At 48.4% G+C, this 23,858-nt stretch overlaps 1 protein-coding gene across 1 annotated transcript; it reads right to left on the bottom strand.

The window, feature by feature from the left end:
• Positions 1-8,460: 8,460 nt before the first annotated feature.
• Positions 8,461-10,760, bottom strand: LOC125523910. Its single transcript, XM_048688976.1, has 4 exons — positions 10,478-10,760; positions 9,313-9,374; positions 9,066-9,170; positions 8,461-8,857 (listed from the first exon to the last, which is right to left on the bottom strand). The coding sequence occupies exons 1-4, from the start codon at positions 10,743-10,745 to the stop codon at positions 8,720-8,722; spliced, it is 573 nt and encodes a 190-aa protein (XP_048544933.1). The 5' UTR covers positions 10,746-10,760; the 3' UTR covers positions 8,461-8,719.
• Positions 10,761-23,858: the final 13,098 nt, after the last annotated feature.

The raw sequence follows: 23,858 nt of genomic DNA, 5'->3' as shown, positions 1-23,858 counted from the left end.
CCACCCTGCGGTACTGCCGCGCTGAGGAGACTTAGTAGGGAACGGACCCCAATAGCGGTACTACCGCGGTGGTAGGGCGGTACTACCGCTCCTGGAACGGTACTACCGCCACTACAACCGTGACTACTGCCGCAAAACCCGACACAAGAAAAAGACCTCTCGAATCGAGGCGGTAGGAGCCAGACTACCCAGCGGTACTATGGCAGTGGGGTCAAGGGCGGTAGTACCGCTGTGGAGCGGTACTGCCGTTTGTGACCCTTCGGCCGTAGTACCGCAGGCAGTGCGGTACTACCGCTGGGGCGCGCGCGAGAGAGAGAAGGGATCTCTCAAAAATGCTGAGGACACGGTGGATGTGCCAGGCCCCCAGCGGTACTACTGCTGTGGAGCCACATCGGTACTACCGCTGCGAAGCAGTACTGCCGCTTGTGGCTTCTCAGCGGTACTACCGCTGGGTGCGCGGTACTGCCGCTTAGACCCAGACAGAACAAGGAAGAGAGGAGAGATCTCTTCAATGGACAGGAAAAGCTCGGAGGGTGAGAAGCTGATGTGTACGTGATGATTCCACCCATGCAAAACCCTAGCGGACCCCCTCTTGATAGTACGGTGCCCTCTACGCAACTAGTCCACCGAGAAAGAAATGAAAGAGCTACACCGTCTTGAAATACACTCCGAGGGGAAGAAAGCGTCTCGTACCAGGGGAGAATCTGTGAATTATTCAAAGCACAAGATTAGTCCGCAAACATGTTGTCATCAATCACCAAAACTACCTTGAGAGAGATATGCCGTAACACTTGTGTTAAAGTTTTGATTCCCGTAGCATGCACGTATGGTGAACCGTTATGTGATGAAGTCGGAGCATGATTTATTTATCGATTGCCTTCCTTATGAGTGGCGGTCGGGGACGAGCGATGGTCTTTTCCTACCAATCTACCCCCTAGGAGCATGCGCGTAATACTTTGCTTTGGTAACTTGTAGATTTTTTGCAATAAGTATATGAGTTCTTTATGACTAAGGTTGAGCCCATGGATCATACACACTTTTCTTCCTTCCACCATTGCTAGCCTCTCTAATACCGCGCACCTTTCGCCGGTATCATACACCCATCATATACCTTCCTCAAAACAGCCACCATACCTACCTATCATGGCATTTCCATAGCCATTCCGAGATATATTGCCATGCAACTTTCCACTGTTCCGTTTACTATGACACGCTCCATCATTGTCATATTGCTTTGCATGATCATGTAGTTGACATTGTATTTGTGGCAAAGCCACCGTTCATAATTCTTTCATACATGTCACTCTTGATTCATTGCATATCCCGATACACCGGCGGAGGCACTCACATAGAGTCATATTTTGTTCTAAGTATTGAGTTGTAATTGTTGAGTTGTAAGTAAATAAAAGTGTGATGATCATCATTTTTAGAGCATTATCCCAAGTGAGGAAAGGATGATGGAGACTATGATTCCCCCACAAGTCGGAATGAGACTCCGAACGAAAAATAAAATAAATAAAATAAAAAAAGAGGCCAAAGAAGCCCAAATAAAAAAAGGCCATAAAAAAGAAAAGGCCCAAATAAAAAAAATTAGAGAAAAAGAGAGAAGGGACAATGCTACTATCCTTTTACCACACTTGTGCTTCAAAGTAGCACCATGATCTTCATAATAGAGAGTCTCCTATGTTATCACTTTCATATACTAGTGGGAATATTTCATTATAGAACTTGGCTTGTATATTCCAATGATGGGCTTCCTCAAAATGCTCTAGATCTTCGTGAGCAAGCGAGTTGGATGCACACCCACTTAGTTCCTTTTGTTGAGCTTTCATATACTTATAGCTCTAGTGTATCCGTTGCATGGCAATCCCTACTCACTCACATTGATATCTATTGATGGGCATCTCCATAGCTCGTTAATACGCCTAGTTGATGTGAGACTATCTTCCCCCTTTTTGTCTCCTCCACAACCACCATTCTATTCCACCTAAAGTGCTATGTCCATGGCTCACGCTCATGTATTGTTTGAAGATTGAAAAAGTTTGAGAACACCAAAAGTATGAAACAATTGCTTGGCTTGTCATCAGGGTTGTGCATGATTTAAATACTTTGTGTGGTGAAGATAGAGCATAGCTAGACTATATGATTTTGTAGGGATAACTTTCTTTGCCCATGTTATTTTGAAGAGACATAATTGCTTAGTTAGTATGCTTGAAGTATTATTATTATTTCTATGTCAATATTGAACTTTTGTCTTGAATCTTTCGGATCTGAATATTCATACCACAATTAAAAAGAATTACATTGAAATTATACCAAGTAGCATTCCACATCAAAAATTCTGTTTTTATCATTTACCTACTCGAGGACGAGCAGGAATTAAGCTTGGGGATGCTTGATATGTCTCCAACGTATCTATAATTTTTTTATTGTTCCATGCTATATTATATTCTGTTTTGGACATTATTGGGCTTTATTATACACTTTTATATTATTTTTGGGACTAACCTATTAACCGGAGGCCCAGCCCAGAATTGCTGTTTTTTTGCATATTTTAGGGTTTCACAGAAAAAGAATATCAAACGGAGTCCAAACAAAATGAAACCTTCGGGAACGTGATTTTCGGAACAAACATGATCCAGAGGACTTGGACCCTACGTCAAGCAATCAACGAGGAAGGCACGAGGTAGGGGGGGCACGCCTACCCCCCCCCCCCCCCGCCGCCCCCCCCCCCCCCCCGGCCCCCCCGTTGCTCCACCGACGTACTCCTTCCTCCTATATATACCTACGTCCCCCCAAACTACCAGATACGGAGCCAAAACCCTAATTCCACTGCCATAACTTTCTGTATCCACGAGATCCCATCTTGGGGCCTTTTCCGGAGCTCCGCCGGAGGGGGCACCGATCACGGAGGGCTTCTACATCAACACCATAGCCCCTCCGATGAAGTGTGAGTAGTTTACTTCAGACCTACGGGTCCATAGTTATTAGCTAGATGGCTTCTTCTTTCTTTTTGGATCTCAATGCAAAGTTCTCCCCCTCTCTTGTGGAGATCTATTCGATGTAATCTTCTTTTGCGGTGTGTTTGTTGAGACCGATGAATTGTGGGTTTATGATCAAGTTTATCTATGAACAATATTTGAATCTTCTCTAATTTTTTTATGTATGATTGGTTATCTTTGCAAGTCTCTTCGAATTATCAGTTTGGTTTGGCCTACTAGATTGATCTTTCTTGCAATGGGAGAAGTGCTTAGCTTTGGGTTCAATCTTGCGGTGTCCTTTCCCAGTGGCAGTAGGGGCATCAAGGTACGTATTGTATTGTTTCCATCGAGGATAACAAGATGGGGTTTATATCACATTGCATGAGTTTATCCCTCTACATCATGCCATCTTGCTTAAAACGTTACTCTGTTCTCTTGAACTTAATACTCTAGATGCATGCTGGATAGCGGTCGATGTGTGGAGTAATAGTAGTAGATGCAGGCAGGAGTCGGTCTACTTGTCTCGGACGTGATGCCTATATACATGATCATACCTAGATATTCTCATAACTATGCTCAATTTTGTCAATTGCTCAATAGTGATTTGTTTACCCACCGTGAATACTTATACTCTTGAGAGAAGCCACTAGTGAAACATATGCCCCTCGGGGTCTATTTTCTATCATATTAATCTTTCAATACTTAGTTATTTCCTTTGCCATTTATTTTACTTTGCATCTTTTATTTCTCTTTATCATAAAAATACCAAAAATATTATCTTATCATATCTATCAGATCTCACTCTCATAAGTGACCGTGTAGGGATTGACAACCCATTATCGCGTTGGTTGCGAGGATTTATTTGTTTGTGTAGGTACGAGGGACTCGTGCGTGGCCTCCTACTGGATTGATACCTTGGTTCTCAAAAACTGAGGGAAATACTTATGCTACTTTGTTGCATCACCCTTTCCTCTTCAAGGGAAAACCAACACAAGTGCTCAAGAGGTAGCACCTTCGATCTGGGTAGACGGTTGTTGTATGACACCGGTTCATTGCCTTTTTCGTCAACGCCGAGGGAGGTGTGATGGTGCTTTCTGTGGTGCGTCCTTCCGGCCTCTTCTCCGGCGCGTTGGCCTGATGGGGTGTAGCTTGAAGGCTTCCTGTGTGCGAAAGGTACATCTACGGATTTCAAGGTCACACCGAAGCCGCTGCAGTGGCAAAGGTGGCACACCCTTAACTTGCGATGGAGTGTGTGGTTGGTCGGCTCCTCAATTACTGATACGTCTCAACGTATCTATAATTTTTTATTGTTTCATATTATTATATTATCACTTTTCTACATTTTATACGTCATTTTATTTTATTTTTTCATGTTTTTGGTTTCACAAAAAAACCGTACCTACAGAAGTCCAAACATAATGAAAATTTACGTGGAATGTTTATGGAAAATATGCAACAATAGAAGCTTCAGGAGCGAGCCAGAAGTGGGTTGTGGGTCCCACAAGCACAGCCCCCCGTGGCGCTGCCACTCATACAAGTCAACAAGCAGTTTAAACCACCAGCGATGTCACCGATAAACACCACCGAATACCAGCCATTAATGCTGTGTCCGCTCCCTCAGATTCCCACCGGCGAGCCATAGGATGCCTACCATACCGCCCGCCGTCCCCGGCAATAAAAGACAGGCGAGGAGGCATCCCCATCACAACCCTTTCCCTAGTCACCGCCTCCTCCCCTCCCACATTCTTGCCTCTATGCGTTGAGCTCACCGCCGCAATGTCGCCGTGTCGTGCCCGCAGGCTATTGGCTCAACATGCTGGACGACAACAACTAGCCGTCCCAAACACTACGCGCCGGTGGCGTCTCCAACTGGGTTACCAATTGTGTAGATTTTATTCCTTGTGCTGCACTAGGGCGACCACCTGAGCATTCTGCTCCCACCGCGGCCCGCCTGGCATTAGCAGCAGCAATGGACCGAGCGCCATCGTCCCCGTGGATGAGCCCATCCTCGTCGGGGTGGCCCACCGGTCGGCACCTGGTACTCCTCCTCCTCGGGCAAAGAGGAGGATGCTATCCCCCCCCCCCCCCCCTCCCCCCCCCTTCCCTGCCCACGTTGAGCCCCGATCCCGAGGACCCAATCAAGATCGTGCTCCCGCAAAGCAGAGGAGCATCGACGGCAATGCTCCCCCCTCCCAGCTGACGAGCTAGGAAAAGTAGCAGATTGAGCTCGTTGCTCACCACTCCGTTAAGGACAGAGATCAGGTGACATGCACGTTTGCATGTCACCGTGTGTCTTGCGGCCGGAATTCAAATTTAAACATTACGAAAAAATTTGAAAAAAAAATCTTAATATGTGCTGAATATTTAAATTTTGAACATATGTTTCGAATTTTGATCTGAATATTTTAAGGGTTATCTTAATATGTGCTGTGAACATGCATGATTTTTTTTTAGATTTTTTCACAATGTTTAAATTTGAATTCCGGGCACAAAGCACATGGTGACATGCAAACGTGCATATCACCTGATCTCTGTCCCTTCATTGAGGAGGCCAAGCGCGTGAATGAGCTTGATTGTTGCTGGAGGCTCAGTCTGTCGTTCGACTCCGATGTGGGCCTCGACGTGCTCGATGATGAGGACGAGGACTAAACGATGTCAACTAGTAGTAGCTACCAATGTCGAATATCAGCACAACATATGTTTACTACTCCCTCCATCTCATAATATAAGAGCGTTTTTGACACTACTGTAGTATAAAAAACGCTCTTATATTATGAGACAGAGATAGTATTTTGCAAATGTAGCTTAACAACATTTAAAATTGCAAATTATATGTTAATGCCATGAATTTTAGCCCTATTATAAGTACTTCAATGTAGTTTGTTGTTAATCAACTTTAGTCTCTGTTTGATTGCCTAAAAACTATCAATTTCAAACAAAAAGCCAAGAAACCAAGAATTTCTTTTATAAGACGCATTATGATAACCTGAATTGGCACGTGGTCTTAGCGACCTTCAAAATACTAAGAATTTGATAACCAGCGAACAGTCGCTGGGTCAGCATGACAAATTAACTATTTTGTGCCAAATTATGTGTTGCTGGGATAGCAATTTCTTTTAGCAAACATGGAAATCCGCCATGTTCAGTTTTTCACGAGGATTTGTCGTGGTTGCGAACGAAATTGCCGTCCTCGCGACAACATAAATTGCTTAAAATTTTCTGATTTGCCATCCTCACCCAACAAATGTCAGATTTTTAACATTTTTGAATTATAGAATGCGCTTCACATGCATGATGATGGCTACTGATATGGCAACTCTGCGGCTAAAGTTGCTCTAATGAAAACTCGGGTTGATTAGTGGTTTAGTACTCCCTTCAACCAGAATTACTTGTCACAATGAATAAAAATAAATGTATGTAAAACTAAAAATACGTTTTGTTACGGACGCGGAGTTTCTGCTCCCGGGCTCATCTGCATCCGTGCTCAGAAAAAAAATCAAAACAAATGCTAGAAAAATTCAAAAAAAAATTCCATTTTTGTGTGGTAGATAACTTGATGGGTGAGGTCCGCTCCAAATTTCAACTCATTTGGACATCTGAACAGCTCTCGGCAAAAAAGACAAAATCAAGGTCTATAAAAAAAGTTTACTGTTCACACACTGTTTTGATCTGATTTGTTTTTTTTTGCCGACTGCTGCTCAGATGTCCAAATGAGTTGAAATTTAAAGCGAACCTCACGCATCAAATTATCTACCACATAAAAAAATTAGATTTGTTTGAACTTTTTAGTATTTGTTTTAATTTTTTTTCTGAGTGCGAGCAGATGAGCCTGGGCTGCGAGTTGGATTTTCGTTTTGATATATCTATTTCTGCGACAAGTAATTTAAAGTAATTTAGGACCGAGGGAGCTACAAGTGAAGTAACCTAGTTAATTAGTCGCCGGCTTGCCGGTAAATGACAGCTCCGGCGAAAGGTCCGATGCCGACAAATAAGTACTAGCTCGAGATAAGAAAGCATTTCCTTCAAATTAATAGGATTATTAGTAGCAAAACACGTGTTAGAAGGCAGGTACATCCTCTGTTGTGTTGTGTTCATGGGGAGCAGTAAAGCAATAGGATAATGGAGCCGTCCAGATCAAATCCAAATCCATGGCCGGCCGGGCCGCGTTCCCCCTCCGTACTCGCACTTCCACACACACCCTTCTTGACTCCACCGCCACGTCTACTACTACTCCTCCTACTTAGATTCTGATGATGCATTCATTCCCTTTCGTCTCCGTGCTCAATCGCACTGCCACACGCATACCTACGCGTTCATCTGTCTGATGATGCTAGCCCACGGCCAAGAAGACGAGCAGGAGAGCACCATGGCGGTGGCGGTGGTGTGCCTGCAGGCGCAGCGCGTCGCCGGCCTGCCCGCCTCCGTTGGCCAGATCGAGCTAACATGCCGTCTTGTTCAGCATCCTCCTCATGTACATCCTCTTGATGATCTTGAGGATGATGGTGATGATGGAGTGGGTGATTATCATGAAGCAAGGGCGGCTCAGCGTGCCTCTGCCTCTGTCTCCGGCGGCAGCGGCGACTTCCACAGCCAGGTGATCCTGCTCCACTGTGGCACCATCACCGCCTCCCTCAAAGCCGTCCTCACCGTCTCCCTGGCCCTGAGACACCCAGGACAACGGCACCATCAGCAGCAGCAGCAGCACCTCCAGGTCCACCTTGGCGACGAGCGGCCGGGCGTCCTCACCTACCCGCTCACCGGCGCCGCGGCCGGGGCTCTGCTCACCCTCGCTCTCCACCGCAAGCTGCTCTCGCTACCACCACCTGCTACCGCCACTGGCTGCTGCCTGCCTCTGCCAGCATGCTGCCGCCAGCGACGGCGGGGGAACAACACCACCAACAAGAGTCACAACCAGCAGCATGGCATCCAGTACGACTCTGGCGACGAGTCGTCGGCCGGCTTCATCGTCATCGAGAAGGAGCTCACGCAGCCGCCCTCCGAGAGCCTGCCCACCACCGCCGCCGACAGCAACATTGACCAAGACAACATGAAACTGGATCAAGAAGAACTGGACAGGGTCGAGGACGAGTTCCTGGCCATGCTCGAGCTGTCAGCCGCCACCACCACCACCACCTGTGTCGACTTCGACCTCGACCTGCACCTATACCTGGACAAACTTGTCAGGGAAGCCGAGGCCGAGCTTGGCAATGCCAGCACCACTCATCTTCCCAACACTGCTGCTGCATCCCATGTGAATTATTGATGCAAACAGGCAAAATTAAGATGCCAGTTTTCTGAATCTCATGTGCACTTTCTTTTTTCTGAAGCATACGGTTTCTAGCTGAATGTAATGTGCATTTTGGATCTACCTGATTTGCAGTCCCCCTCCCACCTTTGCTAACCAGTCAATCAACTCTACTCTTTACCCCGCAAAAAAAAACAAAAAAAACAAGATATTAATAGGCATGAGCCCAAGTAGTAGTAGCGAAAATTAAGGCACACCGCCATGTCTCTGAATCCCAGCTCCATTATAATCAGATCACTAGCCACTATACAGTATAATAATAACAGTATTGTACAACAACTCATCTTGCTGAAAAACCCAAAGCTCAGTATGTAGCCATACGAAAGAATTCACTTCTGTTGATCTAAAGCCAGATCCATCCAAGGCCACAGCAGGTATTTCTCTGTTTACCTATTCAGACTTCAGAGTAGACTCACCATAATAAGGCTCTTCTTCACTTGTATTTCTCCATTATGCGACGGGCTTCTTCGGCGGGGTCGTCCGACGAAGGACTGTCTCCTTCATCCATGCTCCTGGAGCCCTCTTTCGGGTTCATCGCCAGGAAGGCGAAGTATATAAGCCCCATCATCGCCTGCCACCATCAGACCAATAATCAATCTGACTTGAGAAACCACAGAAAGTTGCAGCAAGGGGATACAACAGGGCAAGCGAATTCTGATTATTAAACATTGTTGAGATGTAGTGAACATATAAGTTAGTGATATTGAGCATTGTGCACGACACATTGCTAATTAAGAGTTGTCAGCTGAGTCATGTCAAGAACGTTGTGGGGTACATACCAGTACAAACAATGCGGTGGAAATGACGGACTTGAGCAGAAAAAGGGCGACAGACACGGCAACAAATGTCACGCCTATCCTAGCAATTGGGCGTGGAACTGAATCCTGTTGCACATCAGAACAGAAGGCCAAACTAGTTCAGTTTCAAAAGCAAACCAACCACACTCCAGTGTATTTTTCCGACAGAAGTAAAATTCAGTGGAATGAAGTGACATACATACTAAATGGGTAAGCAAGAGTGACATACTGGGACAAGAGCACTTCCAGCATCCACGGCTTCCTTACTGACCCTCCATGTTTTTTGAACAGCTGTAGTAATATGCAGGAGTGTTAGATAAAATAGATATTCGGAATTTCATCATGAAAGAGAAAAAAACAAGGCCACAGAACATTTGCACTAGTAGGAACAGGGCACAGCACAAAGGCATCCTTAGAAAAATAAGCACCAACACTTTCTTTTTTTGAACAGGGCACCAACACATGAGGTGAGAATGCATGTGAATACATACAGAGGCAGAGACAGGAGGTGCCCCCACCCCCACCCCCCACCCCCCCCCCCCCCCGCCCACCCCCTAACATCACTAATTTAAGCCCAGCATAAATAGTAAACGGTTATTTTTTTCTGCTTAAATGGTGCTTTTTGATGGATTGGCCCGCCCCGACAAGGTTTAACAAAACTCAGCCCCCCTCATCTGATTTTTCTGGCTCCGCGACTGAATAGATATCATGGTACACACACACACACACACACCACATATATACAGTCAGAAAATTATAGCAGCCTGATAAATAAAAAAATTACAGCAGGGACAGAGGGAACTAGTTAAGTGGTGATACCACACCCTGAAACGAACAAGACCACTCCATGCGTGTGATGAGAAGAAACTAGGAGCATATGTGCATATTTGGGTGTGCTGTATGCGTTGAGTGTGTAGAAGAAGTGTTTGTTTCAGACTTTGAGTGAGAACATATAAATTTCAATTAATTTCTTACCTGGCAGCCGAGAAAACGCAAAAAGGATTGTGTGTCAATGCGTTGATAGGAAAAGAAGGGCTTGTACACTACAGACCCAAGATGTAAAACATGTTCGGTATAAATAGTGGGATGGGAGTTAACATGAACTTGCATGAGAGCTAAATTTCCAGTTTCTGCTCAAACAACAAACAATAGCCAGCAGGCTTACTCGCGCAACGAACAACAAACATATATAACAAATAATCCCCAAACAAACAAATAAACAATACGGAGACGAGATTCATTCAGCACAATTAATTCAGTGACATGGAATCGATTCAGAATCTTCTTGGGTCGTAGTAACAAACAATCCCAAATACAAATACACAGAAGCACTACATGCAAACAGATTAGATAATTAATCAAATCAAGGAAGGTGAGGAGGGGAGGGGAGGGACCTTTGGAGAGGTTGGACTGCGCGGAGGCGACGACCAGGAGCCGCGAGTTTGAGCGGAGAAGCCGCATGCTAGGGGAAGGGCGGCGTGCGGCGGCTGACCTGCACCAGTTCAGGGGACGGTGAGGGGCTGTAGGCATGGCGGCTGGAAGGAGGCGGGCGGCGGCGGGAGCCATGGCGATGCGGTGGTGACCTCCCGTCCCCAAATTCAGAGGAGAAGGCAGGCCAGGCGAGAGTGTATCCACCAGATGCAATGACGCATACTGGGCCATTGGATGTGAAACGAAGGGATAGATGGAGCTAATGCGTGGCCTCATGGCACATTAACAGAAGGAACCTTTTTTTTTAATAACTTACGGAAGGAACCTCTTAACTGCAGCTGATCTCTAGTACTCCTACGGCTTGTTCGGAGTCCCTCCGCTCCGCAACTCAGCTCCCGGCGTACACGGAGCTACAGTTGATATTAACGAAGCGGAGAAACGGATGCCCCGCAGATCCTCGTATTTTTTAGAGCTGGTGGATTATTGAACAAGCACTTAATTTTTACTCTTAAAGTGAGAGTTGGTAGCTTCTCCTCACCGGGTTATTTTTGTCTTGTTTTTTGCCTCATCCATGCTGGGTTCTTTTCGATCTTTTATCCAACTAAACTCCACCTCTCTTTTTTCACTCAGTATACCAAGAATCGCTCCACCAAGTCCCTTGTCTCTCTCGGCCCTGTCCTCTAGGGTTCCAAGACGGTTGCCTGCGCCGCCCCCATGCCTCCTCTCCTCACTCTCTTCCTCCCGACCCACCTAGGGTTCCATCTGCATCTACCCTCTGCCATGGTTGATCTCCAAGCAGCGGCGTGACGACCCATGGTGGTCGGTTGATTTTGTACCTGTGGTCATTAGAGGAGTCGCACCAGTAATAAAATGTGCTCTTCGGCGGAGGCATGGAGATGCAGTGGGCAGTTTCCACCTGGACCTTTCAAGCCATGGCCTTCCCCAGTCTCCTCTTAATGCACCCCGCGACACCGCCGCCCCATGGTCCCCGGTTTCCTTGCCCGTGGCAGCCTCCTGATCCTCTTCTCAACGCGTCGCAGCCTCTTCAAGCGAATAGGACGGTGATTGCGCTCTTCTTTGGATCCAAATGGCTCGGAGTGTTCTTTTTTACCGCGATGAGCGTCGCAGGGCACCACCGGGAGCCTTAGCTCTTCTGACATCTCTTCCTAGATGCACATCGATGGTTCTGCATCTTAGGTACGCCATTTTTCACAGGGAAAGACGATTTTTTTTCCTCCTCAACTAGGATCTTGTTTGATTAACATGAGTTTAGCTTTAGGGATTTCCTAGAGATGACTATGCAGCTAATTGCAGGAGTGAGTGGTTCTTTTTTTATCAAGTTGTACAATTTTTTGGTTAGGATAGAAGGATAAATGCATTGGCTGGTTGCTTCTAACAGTTAATAACGGACATGATGGCGTATCAGTTGCATGCCCAACAACAGACATCATGTTTTTATTTCGTGGTAATGCAAGACAGTATATTACAACGTGGCAATGGTTCAGAAGACATCGGGCCTGCCTTCTTGGCTAGGGGGCAGCGCACATATCCTTCCCCTTGATAGCTGTAACACCCGGGTAATCAAGCTACAGTAATTCCACGCAAATGGTGCCACGTCACCACGGTTACTGTTGCTAATCTACCGTTAGTTCAAAACCGATTTAAATTCAAATTTAAAATAAAGTTAAATAATAAAAGTTTTCAAAAATTAAAACAAAAATGTTCGGAACATGCCAAAAATGACATAGATAATTATAGTAAAGAAAACATAAATTTATAAAAAACTTAAATGCCCTAAGTTAAATTAAAATAGTAAAAGAAAATAGATAAAAGAAAAAGAATAAAAACAGAAAAACAAAAGACAAAAAAAACAGAACCCCCCTCCCACTGGGCCAGCCGGCCCAGCTGCTGGCCAGCCCACTGGCCCCTCAGGCCCAACCGGCCATCCCCATAACCCCCACGCCCCCGAAACCCTAACCCCACGCACCACTCCCCTGTCGCCCCACTTTCCCCCTCCCGATCCAGATTGGATCAGGATCGATCCCACCGCGCCGTCCGCCGCCCGCGCCAGGACACCGCTGCCCAGAGCTTCCCCGCCGGACCTCCCTCGCCGGCCTGCGCCAGGACACCGCTGCCCGGAGCTTCCCCGCCGGACCTCCCTCGCCGGCCTGCCTCCTCTACGCCCGTCATCCCCGACCTCCACCGCGCGCACCACTGCCCTCATCCCTACACCACCCGGTGAGGCCCCCAGCCTTGTTCTCTCCCTACACGCGCACCGCCCGAGCTCTCGCGCGCCCCGCGCTAGCATCCCCCCTACGCCGCGCTCCACCCCCTGGCATCCTCCTCCTGCCGCTGCGTCACGGCTGCTGCTGCAGCCTCGCGCCGCCGTCGCCCTACCGCGCCGCGCCGCACTTGGCCTCGCCCGCCGCAGCCCATACTGCTCCCGCTGCCGCCCGCTGCGTGAACCGCCCCTCGCCTCCGCCTTCCACCTCCCCGTTCGGCCGTGCGCCGCGGCGCCCCACCTCTCCGCCCATGCCATGGCCCACCGCTTGACCGTGCCGCCTCCCCCTGCTGCTTGCCGCCGTCGGCGCTGCTTGTTGCTGCGGTCACCCCCGTCCCGCGTGCGCGCCCTACTGGCCGCCGTGCTCGCCGCGTCCAGCTCCTCCCCGTGCTCGCGAAGCTGCTGCGCCATCTTCGGCCACCGCAACTACCTCCCCGTGCCCCCCTGCTTCGCCACTGTGACGCCCCCGATTCAATCGTACAATAATCATACACGCAAACGTGTACGATCAAGATCAGGGACTCACGGGAAGATATCACAACACAACTCTACAAATAAAATAAGTCATACAAGCATCATATTACAAGCCAGGGGCCTCGAGGGCTCGAATACAAGAGCTCGATCATAGACGAGTCAGCGGAAGCAACAATATCTGAGTACAAACATAAGTTAAACAAGTTGCCTTAAGAAGGCTAGCACAAACTGGGATACAGATCGAAAGAGGCGCATGCCTCCTGCCTGGGATCCTCCTAAACTACTCCTGGTCGTCGTCAGCGGGCTGCATGTAGTAGTAGGCACCTCCCGAGTAGTAGTAGTCGTCATCGACAATGGCGTCTGGCTCCTGGGCTCCATCGTCTGGTCGCAGCAATCGGGTATAGAAAGGGGGGAAAAGAGGGAGCAAAGCAACCGTGAGTACTCATCCAAAGTACTCGCAAGCAAGGAGCTACACTACATATGTATGCATTGGTATCATATAGAATGAGGGTATCATATGTGGACTGAACTGCAGAATGCCGGAATAAGAGGAGGATAGCTAGTCCTTATCGAAGACTACGCTTCTGGTCACCTCCATCTTGCATCAGGAGAAGAGAGTAGATGGTAAGTTCACCAAGTAGTGTCGTGTAGCATAATCCTAACCGATGATCCTCCCCTCGTCGCCCTGTGAGAGAGCGATCACCGGTTGTATCTGGCACTTGGAAGGGTGTGTTTTATTAAGTATCCGGTTCTAGTTGTCATAAGGTCAAGGTACAACTCCAAGTCGTCATGTTACCGAAGATCACGGCTATTCGAATAGATTAACTTCCCTGCAGGGGTGCACCACATAACCCAACACGCTTGATCCCATTTGGCCGGACATACTTTCCTGGGTCATGCCCGGCCTCAGAAGATCAACACGTCGCAGCCCTACCTAGGCACAACATAGAGGTCAGCACGCCGGTCTAAATCCTATGGCGCAGGGGTCTGGGCCCATCGCCCATTGCACACCTGCATGTTGCAAGGGCGGCCGGAAGCAGAACTGGCCCCCTTAATACAAGAGCAGGCTTACGTTCCAATCCGGCGCGTGCCGCTTAGTCGCTGACGTCACGAAGGCTTCGGCTGATACCACGACGTCGAGTGCCCATAACTGTCCCCGCGTAGATGGTTAGTGCGTATAGGCCAGTAGCCACACTCAGATCAAATACCAAGATCTCGTTAAACATGTTATCTTGAAATAACCGCGAACGCCGACCAGGGCCAGGCCCACCTCTCTCCTAGGTGGTCTCAACCTGCCCTGTCGCTTCGCCACAAAGATCCACTCGCGGGTACTCCTACGAGCCGACCCGTCTTTTAGTCATCACATGTATTATGTATAAAGTATATAGTATATACCCGTGATCACCTCCCGAGTGATCACGGCCCGATAGTGTAGCATGGCAGACGGACTAGAATGTAGGGCCACTGATGAATTACTAGCAACCTATACTAAGCATGTAGGATTGCAGGTAAGGTATCAACACCTGTAGCAACAATGACAGGCTATGCATCAGGATAGGATTAACGGAAAGCAGTAACATGCTACACTACTCTAATGCAAGCAGTATAGAGAAGAGTAGGCGATATCTGGTGATCAAGGGGGGTGCTTGCCTGGTTGCTCCGGCAAGAGAGAGGGGTCGTCAACACCGTAGTCGTACTGGGTAGAAGCGGCGTTGGTCTCGGTGTCTAGCGAGAGAAGAGGGGGAAGAAACAATAAATATAATGCAAACAAAGCATCACAAAACATAATGAGGCAATACGCGGTGCTAGGTATGCCCTAACGCGGTAGGAGGTGATACCGACGAAGGGGGGAAACATCCGGGAAAGTATCCCGATGTTTCGCGTTTTCCGGCAGATGAACCGGAGGGGGGAAGTTGCACGTTCACTATGCTAGGGATGTGTGACGGACAAACGGGCTACGTATCCGGATTCGTCTCGTCGTTCTGAGCAACTTTCATGTACATAGTTTTTCCATCTGAGCTACGGTTTATTTTATATTAATTTTCAAAGTTTTAAAGAATTTTATGAATTTATTTTAATTCAAAATTAAATATTAGATTGCTAGGGGTACCCAGCATAGTGTACACAGAATGTGCACCAGTTGACATGTGGGTCCAGGGGGTCCCTATTGACCAGTCAACTTTGACTAGTCAACAGGGGGTGGGCCCCGCTTGTCATTCTCACATTTCTAATGACAGAAATTAGATTAGTCTAATCAACATCTAATTAATTATTATTAATAAAAACCCTTCTTTTATTCCATTTTTTGTTATAACTTTTGGGCCATGGCCCACATGTCGGTGGCCCCAGCCAGCCAGCCACTGGCTGGACGTGCATGCGAGACGGCAGGGCCGTCGCTATGGCGCCACCGGCCAGCAGAGGTCACGGCGGGGGCGGGCCGGCAGAGGAGGGGGGCGCGGGTGAGCGCGTGGCTCGGGTGGCGTGTCAGCCCACCAGGGGCGGGGGGGGGGGGGGGGGGGGGGGGGGGGGGGGGGGGGGGTGGCGCGTGGTGCGTGGCCACACTGAGCGCAACACGCAGCCAGGGCGCGGACACGGCAGCGAGCGCGTGCGAGGAGGAGGGGATGTGCGCGAACGGCGGTGGTGGGTGCGGGGTGACCGCGACGGGGGGGGGGGGGGGGGGGGGGGGGGGGGGGGGGGGGGGGGGGGGGGGGGGGGGGGGGGGGGGGGGGGGGGGGGGGGGGGGGGAGGCGGAGCGCGGCGTGCGGAGAGAGAGCAAAGGGAGGGTTCGAGCGGCGGCGTGCTCACATTCGAGTAGGGGAACAGGGGTCGGCGAGGCTCGAGGGAGTCCGTTGGGGTGGAGGCGAAGAGGAGGCAGTTCGGCAGAGAGGGGCGGTGGTCCGGCGACGGCCTGGTGGCGACGGGCGCGTCGGGTGCCGGAAATCAGGGGCGCCACCACGGGTGGTGGCTCGGGCCGGGGTGGCCGAGGCCGGCACGAGTGACAGACCGGCGAGGGGAGGCGAGGTGGTGGTGATGGTGGCCGGCCAGGCTGCAGCCGACCGGCGAGCGGGGTGCCAGCGGATCGGGATTGGGAGCTCCTCTCCCGATCCGATCCAGGAGATATTTCGGGGAGGGGGTTGTGGTGTCGGTGGGGGTGGGGGTGTTGGTGGGTTTCGGTCGTGGGGGATAAGGAGAGGAGAGAGGTGGGCCGACCCGGTTGGATGGCCAGCTGGGCTGAGGCCCAGCATGGGGGGGGGGTCTTTCTTCCTTTTTTGTTGTTTTGTTTTTGTTTAGATCTTTTCTTTTTATTTATTTTCTTTTATGTTTTATTTCTAGTTTCTTTTAATCTTTAGTTTTTACAAAAATCACCACTAGTACCTAAAGTAGTATTTATAAACAAACCGCTGTCACATCAATTCTTAACCCATAATAAAATATTTTTAATATTTTATAAAATCCAATAGGTATTTGTTTAATTGTTTTCACTACTATTTTAATTAGTTTAGAGCCCTTAAACATTTTATCATGGTTTGGTTTCTCCATCGTATTTACACCTGATTTATCTGACCCACCTTGAACATTTTGGTTTCATTGTTTGAAAACTTTTATTATTTGCCTTTAATTGAATTTGAATTTGAATCGGTTTCAAACTAACACGAGATTAGCGATAGTAATCAAAGTGACATGGCATCATTAGCAGAGAATTACTGTAGCTTAATTATCCGGGCGTCACAATTCTCCTCCACTACAAGAAATTTAAGAGGGGAGTAAGGGGGAAAGTTCTGGTTACGATATTCTAACGGATCTTCTCGAAGAAGTTAATCCCTTTCGTTGATGTCTTCAATTCTTTATTCCAATGCATCATGATAAACTTGTCATCATTTCTTCGGGAACTCCATCGTACTTACGAAAGGATAAGGGGCAGCTCAGCTACGTCAGAATGCTTTTGAGGGAAACAATCTGGGGTTAACCCATGAATGAGTATAAGATTATCGCTCAAGCTGAACATATGAAATACATCGAGAGTAAGGTACGAAGGTACAATAAGAGGTTCCAAGCGGATAGATAGTTGCTCGAAGTCTGAACAAGAGTGAGAAAGGGGTTCAGAGTAACGAGAGTAAGTATTGCGTCTGATACCAGAATAGAGCCTAGGAAGGTGGCCCATGAATTAATTACGAAGCCAATCATGGAGAATAACCATTAGAAACAGGGTTGTACAGGAGAGTCAGGTTTTGATCTTGGGACTTGTGGGTTATGGGCCCACCATGTGGGTTAAAAGTAGGAAGGGGAATGGCGTCTTGCATGATCATGTAAGCAAGGCATGTCAGAGGAAAGACTATCGATTATGTCAGCAACAACCATTGGTACCAAGGAAGAGGGACAAAGAGAACCATTTTCCTGCTCGTTGAACGAGGAGGACCAATAGGCAAAGTTCTCGTCCATCGGTGGTTACCGGAATGCTATCAACAAAAGCAATAGGGTCTTACTGACATGATCGTACACCAAGGTGTTTACATAAGGAGAAGAATATTACTGCTTAGATCATATAGATCACAAGAGAGGTTAAACCAAACAATGGAAAGGAAAATATGATTATCATATTTAAACAGAACAATGGAAAGGAAAATGTGTTTAAACACATATTTCAAGGGTATATCCTTCCCAAGGACAAGCAAAGCATGATATCCATGACCTGATATAATGTAGAAAACTCTTTAGGTAAGGTGAGAGAAATTTCATGATATTACCCATACAACGGTGTTTGGATAATTGAGCAGGAAACATTTAGCATTGGGCTTCAAATGTTCTTGTTGAAAATCGGAGTACCACAGACATGCTTCGAGATAGCATTGACATGGTCTTCAAGCAAAGGTTGGACTTGGATATACAAAGGACTCATCAGTAACAACTTATAGAATAAGTCTTACAATTTCCTCATGGAAGAATGGTTAGACTTGCTAAAATGGAAACTATAACAATAGGTCCTCCGGCTAGTTGTGCTAGGCATGACATCACCTTACCGGGTCATATAAGGACCAATGTTATAACTCTTGGAAATATGTCTCAACCATCATATCTGACCGAGATTCAGATATGACTGGTGTCAGGATACCTCAGACTCAGGATTCCTGAGAAGAAGAGTTGCAACACAAATTGACGAGATGACAATGTAAGATTCTCGGGAAATGAACTATGGAAACGAGTTCCAAAACAAGAGTTCATCAGTAAACCAATGAGAGGATGAGGAGGTGGCTGATGGAATCAGCGACAATTCATCGAGATTCCAAAAGGATAGGTCTCCACAATTATGTGATCAAGGAGGTAACAGTTGTCATATCAAACAATATAACGATGTATGCTGGAGGAGAAAAATACTTAATTAAACATTGGTTGAAAGGTGCACCCGAAATATGGGCTGGGTTGCACGTTCAATGTTAGAATGGTGACGACGAGAAGCATCACGGTATCAAGAATTTCATAAGAGGTGGTGAAACTCTCACGACATTCTTGACATAAAAGATGGTAATACTTCCGAGGTAAAGAAGAACAAATGCAAGGTAGCAAGGATCTCAAGGTATAACACAAAACACGAACAAGTTTGTGTTGAATGGAAGGCAATAAAGTGGTTGATGATAACACGAATCATCGAGGCGCAAGGATGGTATTGCCCGTCAAGAATTCGATATATATCTTGGAAGAGCTTAGGATGTTGATGATGATCCCGACACAGTTGTCGAGAGATTTCATGAAGATGTAATCGATCGGCGATGACATCAAGTCAACGGAATGATGAAACGAAAAGTTATTGAAACCATGGGTACGACACAAACTTGAAATCAAGCTTGTTGTTCAAGGACAATTGATATGACGAGGAAGATCGACGTAAGATTAGCTCACCGTCGAAATTTTTGCTTCGGGAAGAAGGACCGGGTAGCACAGTTAAAATCGGCACGATAAGGATATAGCCAAGCAGGCTAGGAATGACGTGATCGAGTTCAAACTCGTAAGTCATGAAGGTTACTGAGGGAGTCCTGGATTAGGGGGTGTTCGGGTAGCCGGACTATACCTTTAGCCGGACTCTAGGACTATGAAGATACAAGATTGAAGACTTCGTCCCGTGTCCGGATGGGACTTTCCTTGGCGTGGAAGGCAAGCTTGACGATGCGGATATCAAGATCTCCTACCATTGTAACCGACTCTGTGTAACCCTAACCCTCTCCGGTGTCTATATAAACCGGAGGGTTTTAGTCCGTAGGACAACTTCATCATACAACAATCATACCATAGGCTAGCTTCTAGGGTTTAGCCTCCTTGATCTCGTGGTAGATCTACTCTTGTACTATCCATATCATCAATATTAATCAAGCAGGACATAGGGTTTTACCTCCATCAAGAGGGCCCGAACCTGGGTAAAACATCGTGTTCCTTGCCTCCTGTTACCATCCGGCCTAGACGCACAGTTCGAGACCCCCTACCCGAGATCCGCCGGTTTTGACACCGACATTGGTGCTTTCATTGAGAGTTCCTCTATGTCATCGCCTTTAGGCCCAATGGCTCCTTCGATCATCAACAACGATGTAGTCCAGGGTGAGACTTTTCTCCCTGGACAGATCTTCGTCTTCGGCGGCTTCGCACTGCGGGCCAAGTCGCTTGGCCACCTTGAGCAGATCGAAAGCTACGCCCCTGGCCATCAGGTCAGGTTTGGAAGCCTAAACTACACGGCTGACATCCGCGGGGACTTGATCTTCGATGGATTTGAGCCACAGCCAAGCGCGCCGCACTGTCTCGATGGGCATGATATAGCTCTGCCGCCGAACAGCGCCTTGGAGGCCGCACACGCATCGGTTCCGACCATTGATTCGGAGCCTACTGCGCCGATCGAGGATCAGCGGTTGGACGCTGCCTCAGGGGCTGCGATCTCAGAGGCGATCGAGCCGAACTCCAACCCCGCACTCCGCATGGCCCGTGACTCCGAGGAGCCGGATTCCTTTCCGAACTCCGAGCCCCCCGCGCCCCTGCCGATCGAATCCGATTGGGCGCCGATAATGGAGTTCACCGCCGCAGACATCTTTCAGCACTCGCCCTTCGGTGACATCCTGAATTCGCTAAAGTCTCTCTCTTTATCAGGAGAGCCCTGGCCGGACTACGGTCAGCAAGGATGGGATTCGGATGATGAAGAAATTCAAAACCCACCCACCACCCACTTCGTAGCCACTGTCGACGACTTAACCAAGACATCGACGGTATGGACGACGATGCAGGAGACAACCAAGAACCAACGCCTATAGGGCATTGGACAGCCACCTCATCTCACGATGTGTACATGGTGGATACCCCTAAAGGAAGCAACAACAAGGAAAACGAGGATGGAAAGAGGGATCGATCTCTCGAAAAACAATCAAAGCGTCGGCATAAACGCCGACCCAAGCCCCGCCTCGATAAAGACCCAGCCATAGAGCAGGATGAGCCAGTCGACGACGAGCATGCCTTAGAGCAACCGTCCCAATAGGACAACCCGGATAGAGAAACCGAACATCCCTCCCCCGGCGAAAATGGCATTCCGGACGACCCTACGCTGGACAAGCCCACGAAGCAGAAGAACCTCCACAAACGGCTCGTTGCAACCGCACGCAGCCTGAAAAAGCAGAAGTGGAAGCTAAAAACTGCGGAAGATGCACTCAGGATCAGATGGAGTAAAGTAATCAATACCACAGACAAATACGGCGACAGTCGCCGCACTAAAAGCTATCCGAAGAGAAAGCTACTGCCTGAATTCGACGAGGAGGCCTTAGAGCCCTCGCATTCCAAAAGTGAGAAAGCCACACGGTCGGGTAGACGACCCCATGGCTAGCATAAAGCGGCAAGCAGCGCCGCACTTAAGCCGGCATGCGACCCACTTAAGGATTCGCATCATGGCCCAGCCAGGTCCATTTACGGGCCAAGAAAGCAAGCTCTCGTAAGCAATGCAATAAAGCCATTATCAGAATCCGGCACACCCAAATACAGGGGTGCCGCACACCCCCTATGTTTCACCGATGAGGTCCTGGATTATGAATTTCCAGCGGGATTCAAACCCGTAAACATAGAGGCATATGATGGAACAACAGACCCTGGAGTCTGGATCGAGGATTATATCCTCCACATACATATGGCTAGAGGAGATGACCTCCACGCCATAAAATACTTACCCCTCAAGCTTAAAGGGCCAGCCCGGCATTGGCTCAAAAGCCTTCCTAAAAACACAATCGGAAGTTGGGAAGAGCTCGAGGACGCTTTCCGAGCAAATTTTCAAGGGACCTATGTCCGCCCTCCGGATGCAGACGATCTTAGTCACATAACTTAACAGCCTGAAGAGTCAGCTCGGCAATTCTGAAATATATTTCTTACTAAAAATAATCAGATAGTCGACTGTCCGGACGCTGAAGCCTTAGCGGCTTTCAGGCATAATGTCCGAGACGAATGGCTCGCCAGACACCTCGGCCAAGAAAAGACAAGAACAATGGCCGCACTAACAAGCCTCATGACCCGCTTTTGCGCAGGAGAGGACAGCTGGTTGGCAAGATGCAGCACCAATGACCCAAGTACATCTGAAACTAGGGATGGAAATGGAAAACCGCGACGCAATAAGGACCGTCGCCGGACTAAGGAAAAAAGTCCGAAGAGCACGGCAGTCAACGCCGGATTCAAAAGCTCACGACAGAATCAGAAAAAGCCGCCCCTCCAAGATAATAGGGACGACCTATCCAACCTAAACAAAATCTTGGATAGGATATGTCAAATACACAGCACTCCCGGAAAGCCTGCTAACCATACCCACAGAGATTGTTGGGTTTTCAAACAATCCAGTAGACTCAACACCGAACACAAGGGGCTCGACACACCAAGCGAAGACGAGGACGAACCCCAAAAGCAGAGTACCAGGAAACAAAAGAATTTCCCACAAGAAGTAAAAACAGTAAACTTACTCCACATAATAAAACGTGCGGCGCCCATAAAGGTACGCGCCCCATGCCCTATCCCAAAGGAATCCCGCCACTGGTTGTCAAAACCAATCATCTTCGATCATCTGGATTATTCTAGAAGTGTCAGGAACCCAGGCTGGACTGCCCTGGTACTCGATCCAATAATTGGCGGACTCCAGTTTTCAAATGTCCTTATGGACGGTGGCAGCGGACTCAACCTGATATATCAGGACTCAATCCGCCACATGGGGATCAACCCAAAAAGAATTCTCCACAGCAAAACCTCCTTTCAAGGAGTAACGCCAGGTCCGGACACCCATTGCATGGGTTTTCTCCGGCTTGAGGTTATTTTCGGCTCTGCCGATAACTTCCGTCGCGAAAAGCTGACTTTCCACATCGTCCCATTCTCAAGTCGCTATCAAGCACTACTAGGACGCGAAGCTTTCGCTCGCTTTAACGCAATACCGCATTATGCATCTCTTACGCTTAAGATGCCCGGTCCACGCGGCATCATCTCCTTAAAGGGGAAGCAGTGAGAACACCTCCCCCAAGCAGAGGATTGTGCTGCTGCTTTAACAGCCCCACAATACAATGGCTTCACCAGCCAGAACATCGGAATAGGTCATTAAGACCACGGACACGGATAGACGAGTCCGGCACAAAAGTATCGTTGATAAAGGCTTAGTGGCCATATACCCCTGCACTAGGGGCTTCAGACGTATAAAATAAGAGACAATAAAGCTCAATTTTTCATATTTTACTTTACACTTTGTTTATTTCATATAACTTTTGTTCGGCACGCCCCTTCTTCAACTTAGTTGCTCTCTTTTTACAGATGAACGTCGTGCTGCGCCCGTCCAGGATACGGCACAACGGAGACACAGGCGCAGACGTGCAGTAGGGACCCGTTCCAAGGATTCTTTTCAGATTAAGACCCTGCGTAAACCTTTTTTACTGTCTCTTGTTGATACACGTCCCCTGGTTCTATGACCAAGGAGGAGGCTGGCGTCTTGGCATGTGGCCACGTCAGAATTCTTGCGCGTACCTGGACACTAGGGGCTTATACCTCAGAGCGTTACCTCGCGCGCTCTCATAAAGACCGAATACCTTAGGGAGTGTTCGGCGTCGCGAGTTTGGCCGTATATGCATCAGCTCCGAGTCATGATTTTGGTCAAATGTTGGGTTGCCCGGCTCCTGTGTTCGGCCGCCTTACGTTCTGCTCTATCGGCTAAGGCGGCACCAGGAGAACTACTGCGATTGTGCCCTGGTTCGGCCAGGCGAGCACCTCAGTAGAGAAAGCCGAAAACCGACTGTCATGATATGGCGTGAGACTGGTCAACCACTCGATGACTCTCCGGAATCTGTAGGATTCCTCCGCATTAACGAAGGGCCGTTTCCAGGCCAGGCACATACGCGCCCCGAATTTGGGCGAGCGCAGTCGCCACCAGGGGCTACCTAAATAGTCCCATTGTCAAGCTCCTATGGCAAAGTGAAAGTGTTAAAGCATTATAGTCCGGTTGCCTAGCTCGCTGCGCTATCACCTCCTTTGTAGGACCAAGACGTTGGATTAAGTGTGAAAATGCGCCTTCTGCGAGCACCCCAGGACTATGTGCGTGGGGGCTGAAGCCA

The sequence above is a fragment of the Triticum urartu genome, chromosome 7 (assembly GCF_003073215.2).
Source record: "Triticum urartu cultivar G1812 chromosome 7, Tu2.1, whole genome shotgun sequence".
Taxonomy (NCBI): Eukaryota; Viridiplantae; Streptophyta; class Magnoliopsida; order Poales; family Poaceae; genus Triticum; species Triticum urartu.
Note: the sequence above shows the minus strand (reverse complement) of the source record. Positions and strands in the feature narration are given on the sequence as shown.

Bases quoted from the DNA above. Each gene is read 5' to 3' on its own strand.
- LOC125523910 (XM_048688976.1), bottom strand. From the start codon at position 10,745: ATGGCCCAGTATGCGTCATTGCATCTGGTGGATACACTCTCGCCTGGC. The intron at 9,375-10,477 runs GTCCCTCCCCTC...ATATTACTACAG, and splicing joins GCAGTCCAACCTCTCCAAAG to CTGTTCAAAAAACATGGAGG. The intron at 9,171-9,312 runs GTATGTCACTCT...GATGTGCAACAG, and splicing joins CTGGAAGTGCTCTTGTCCCA to GATTCAGTTCCACGCCCAAT.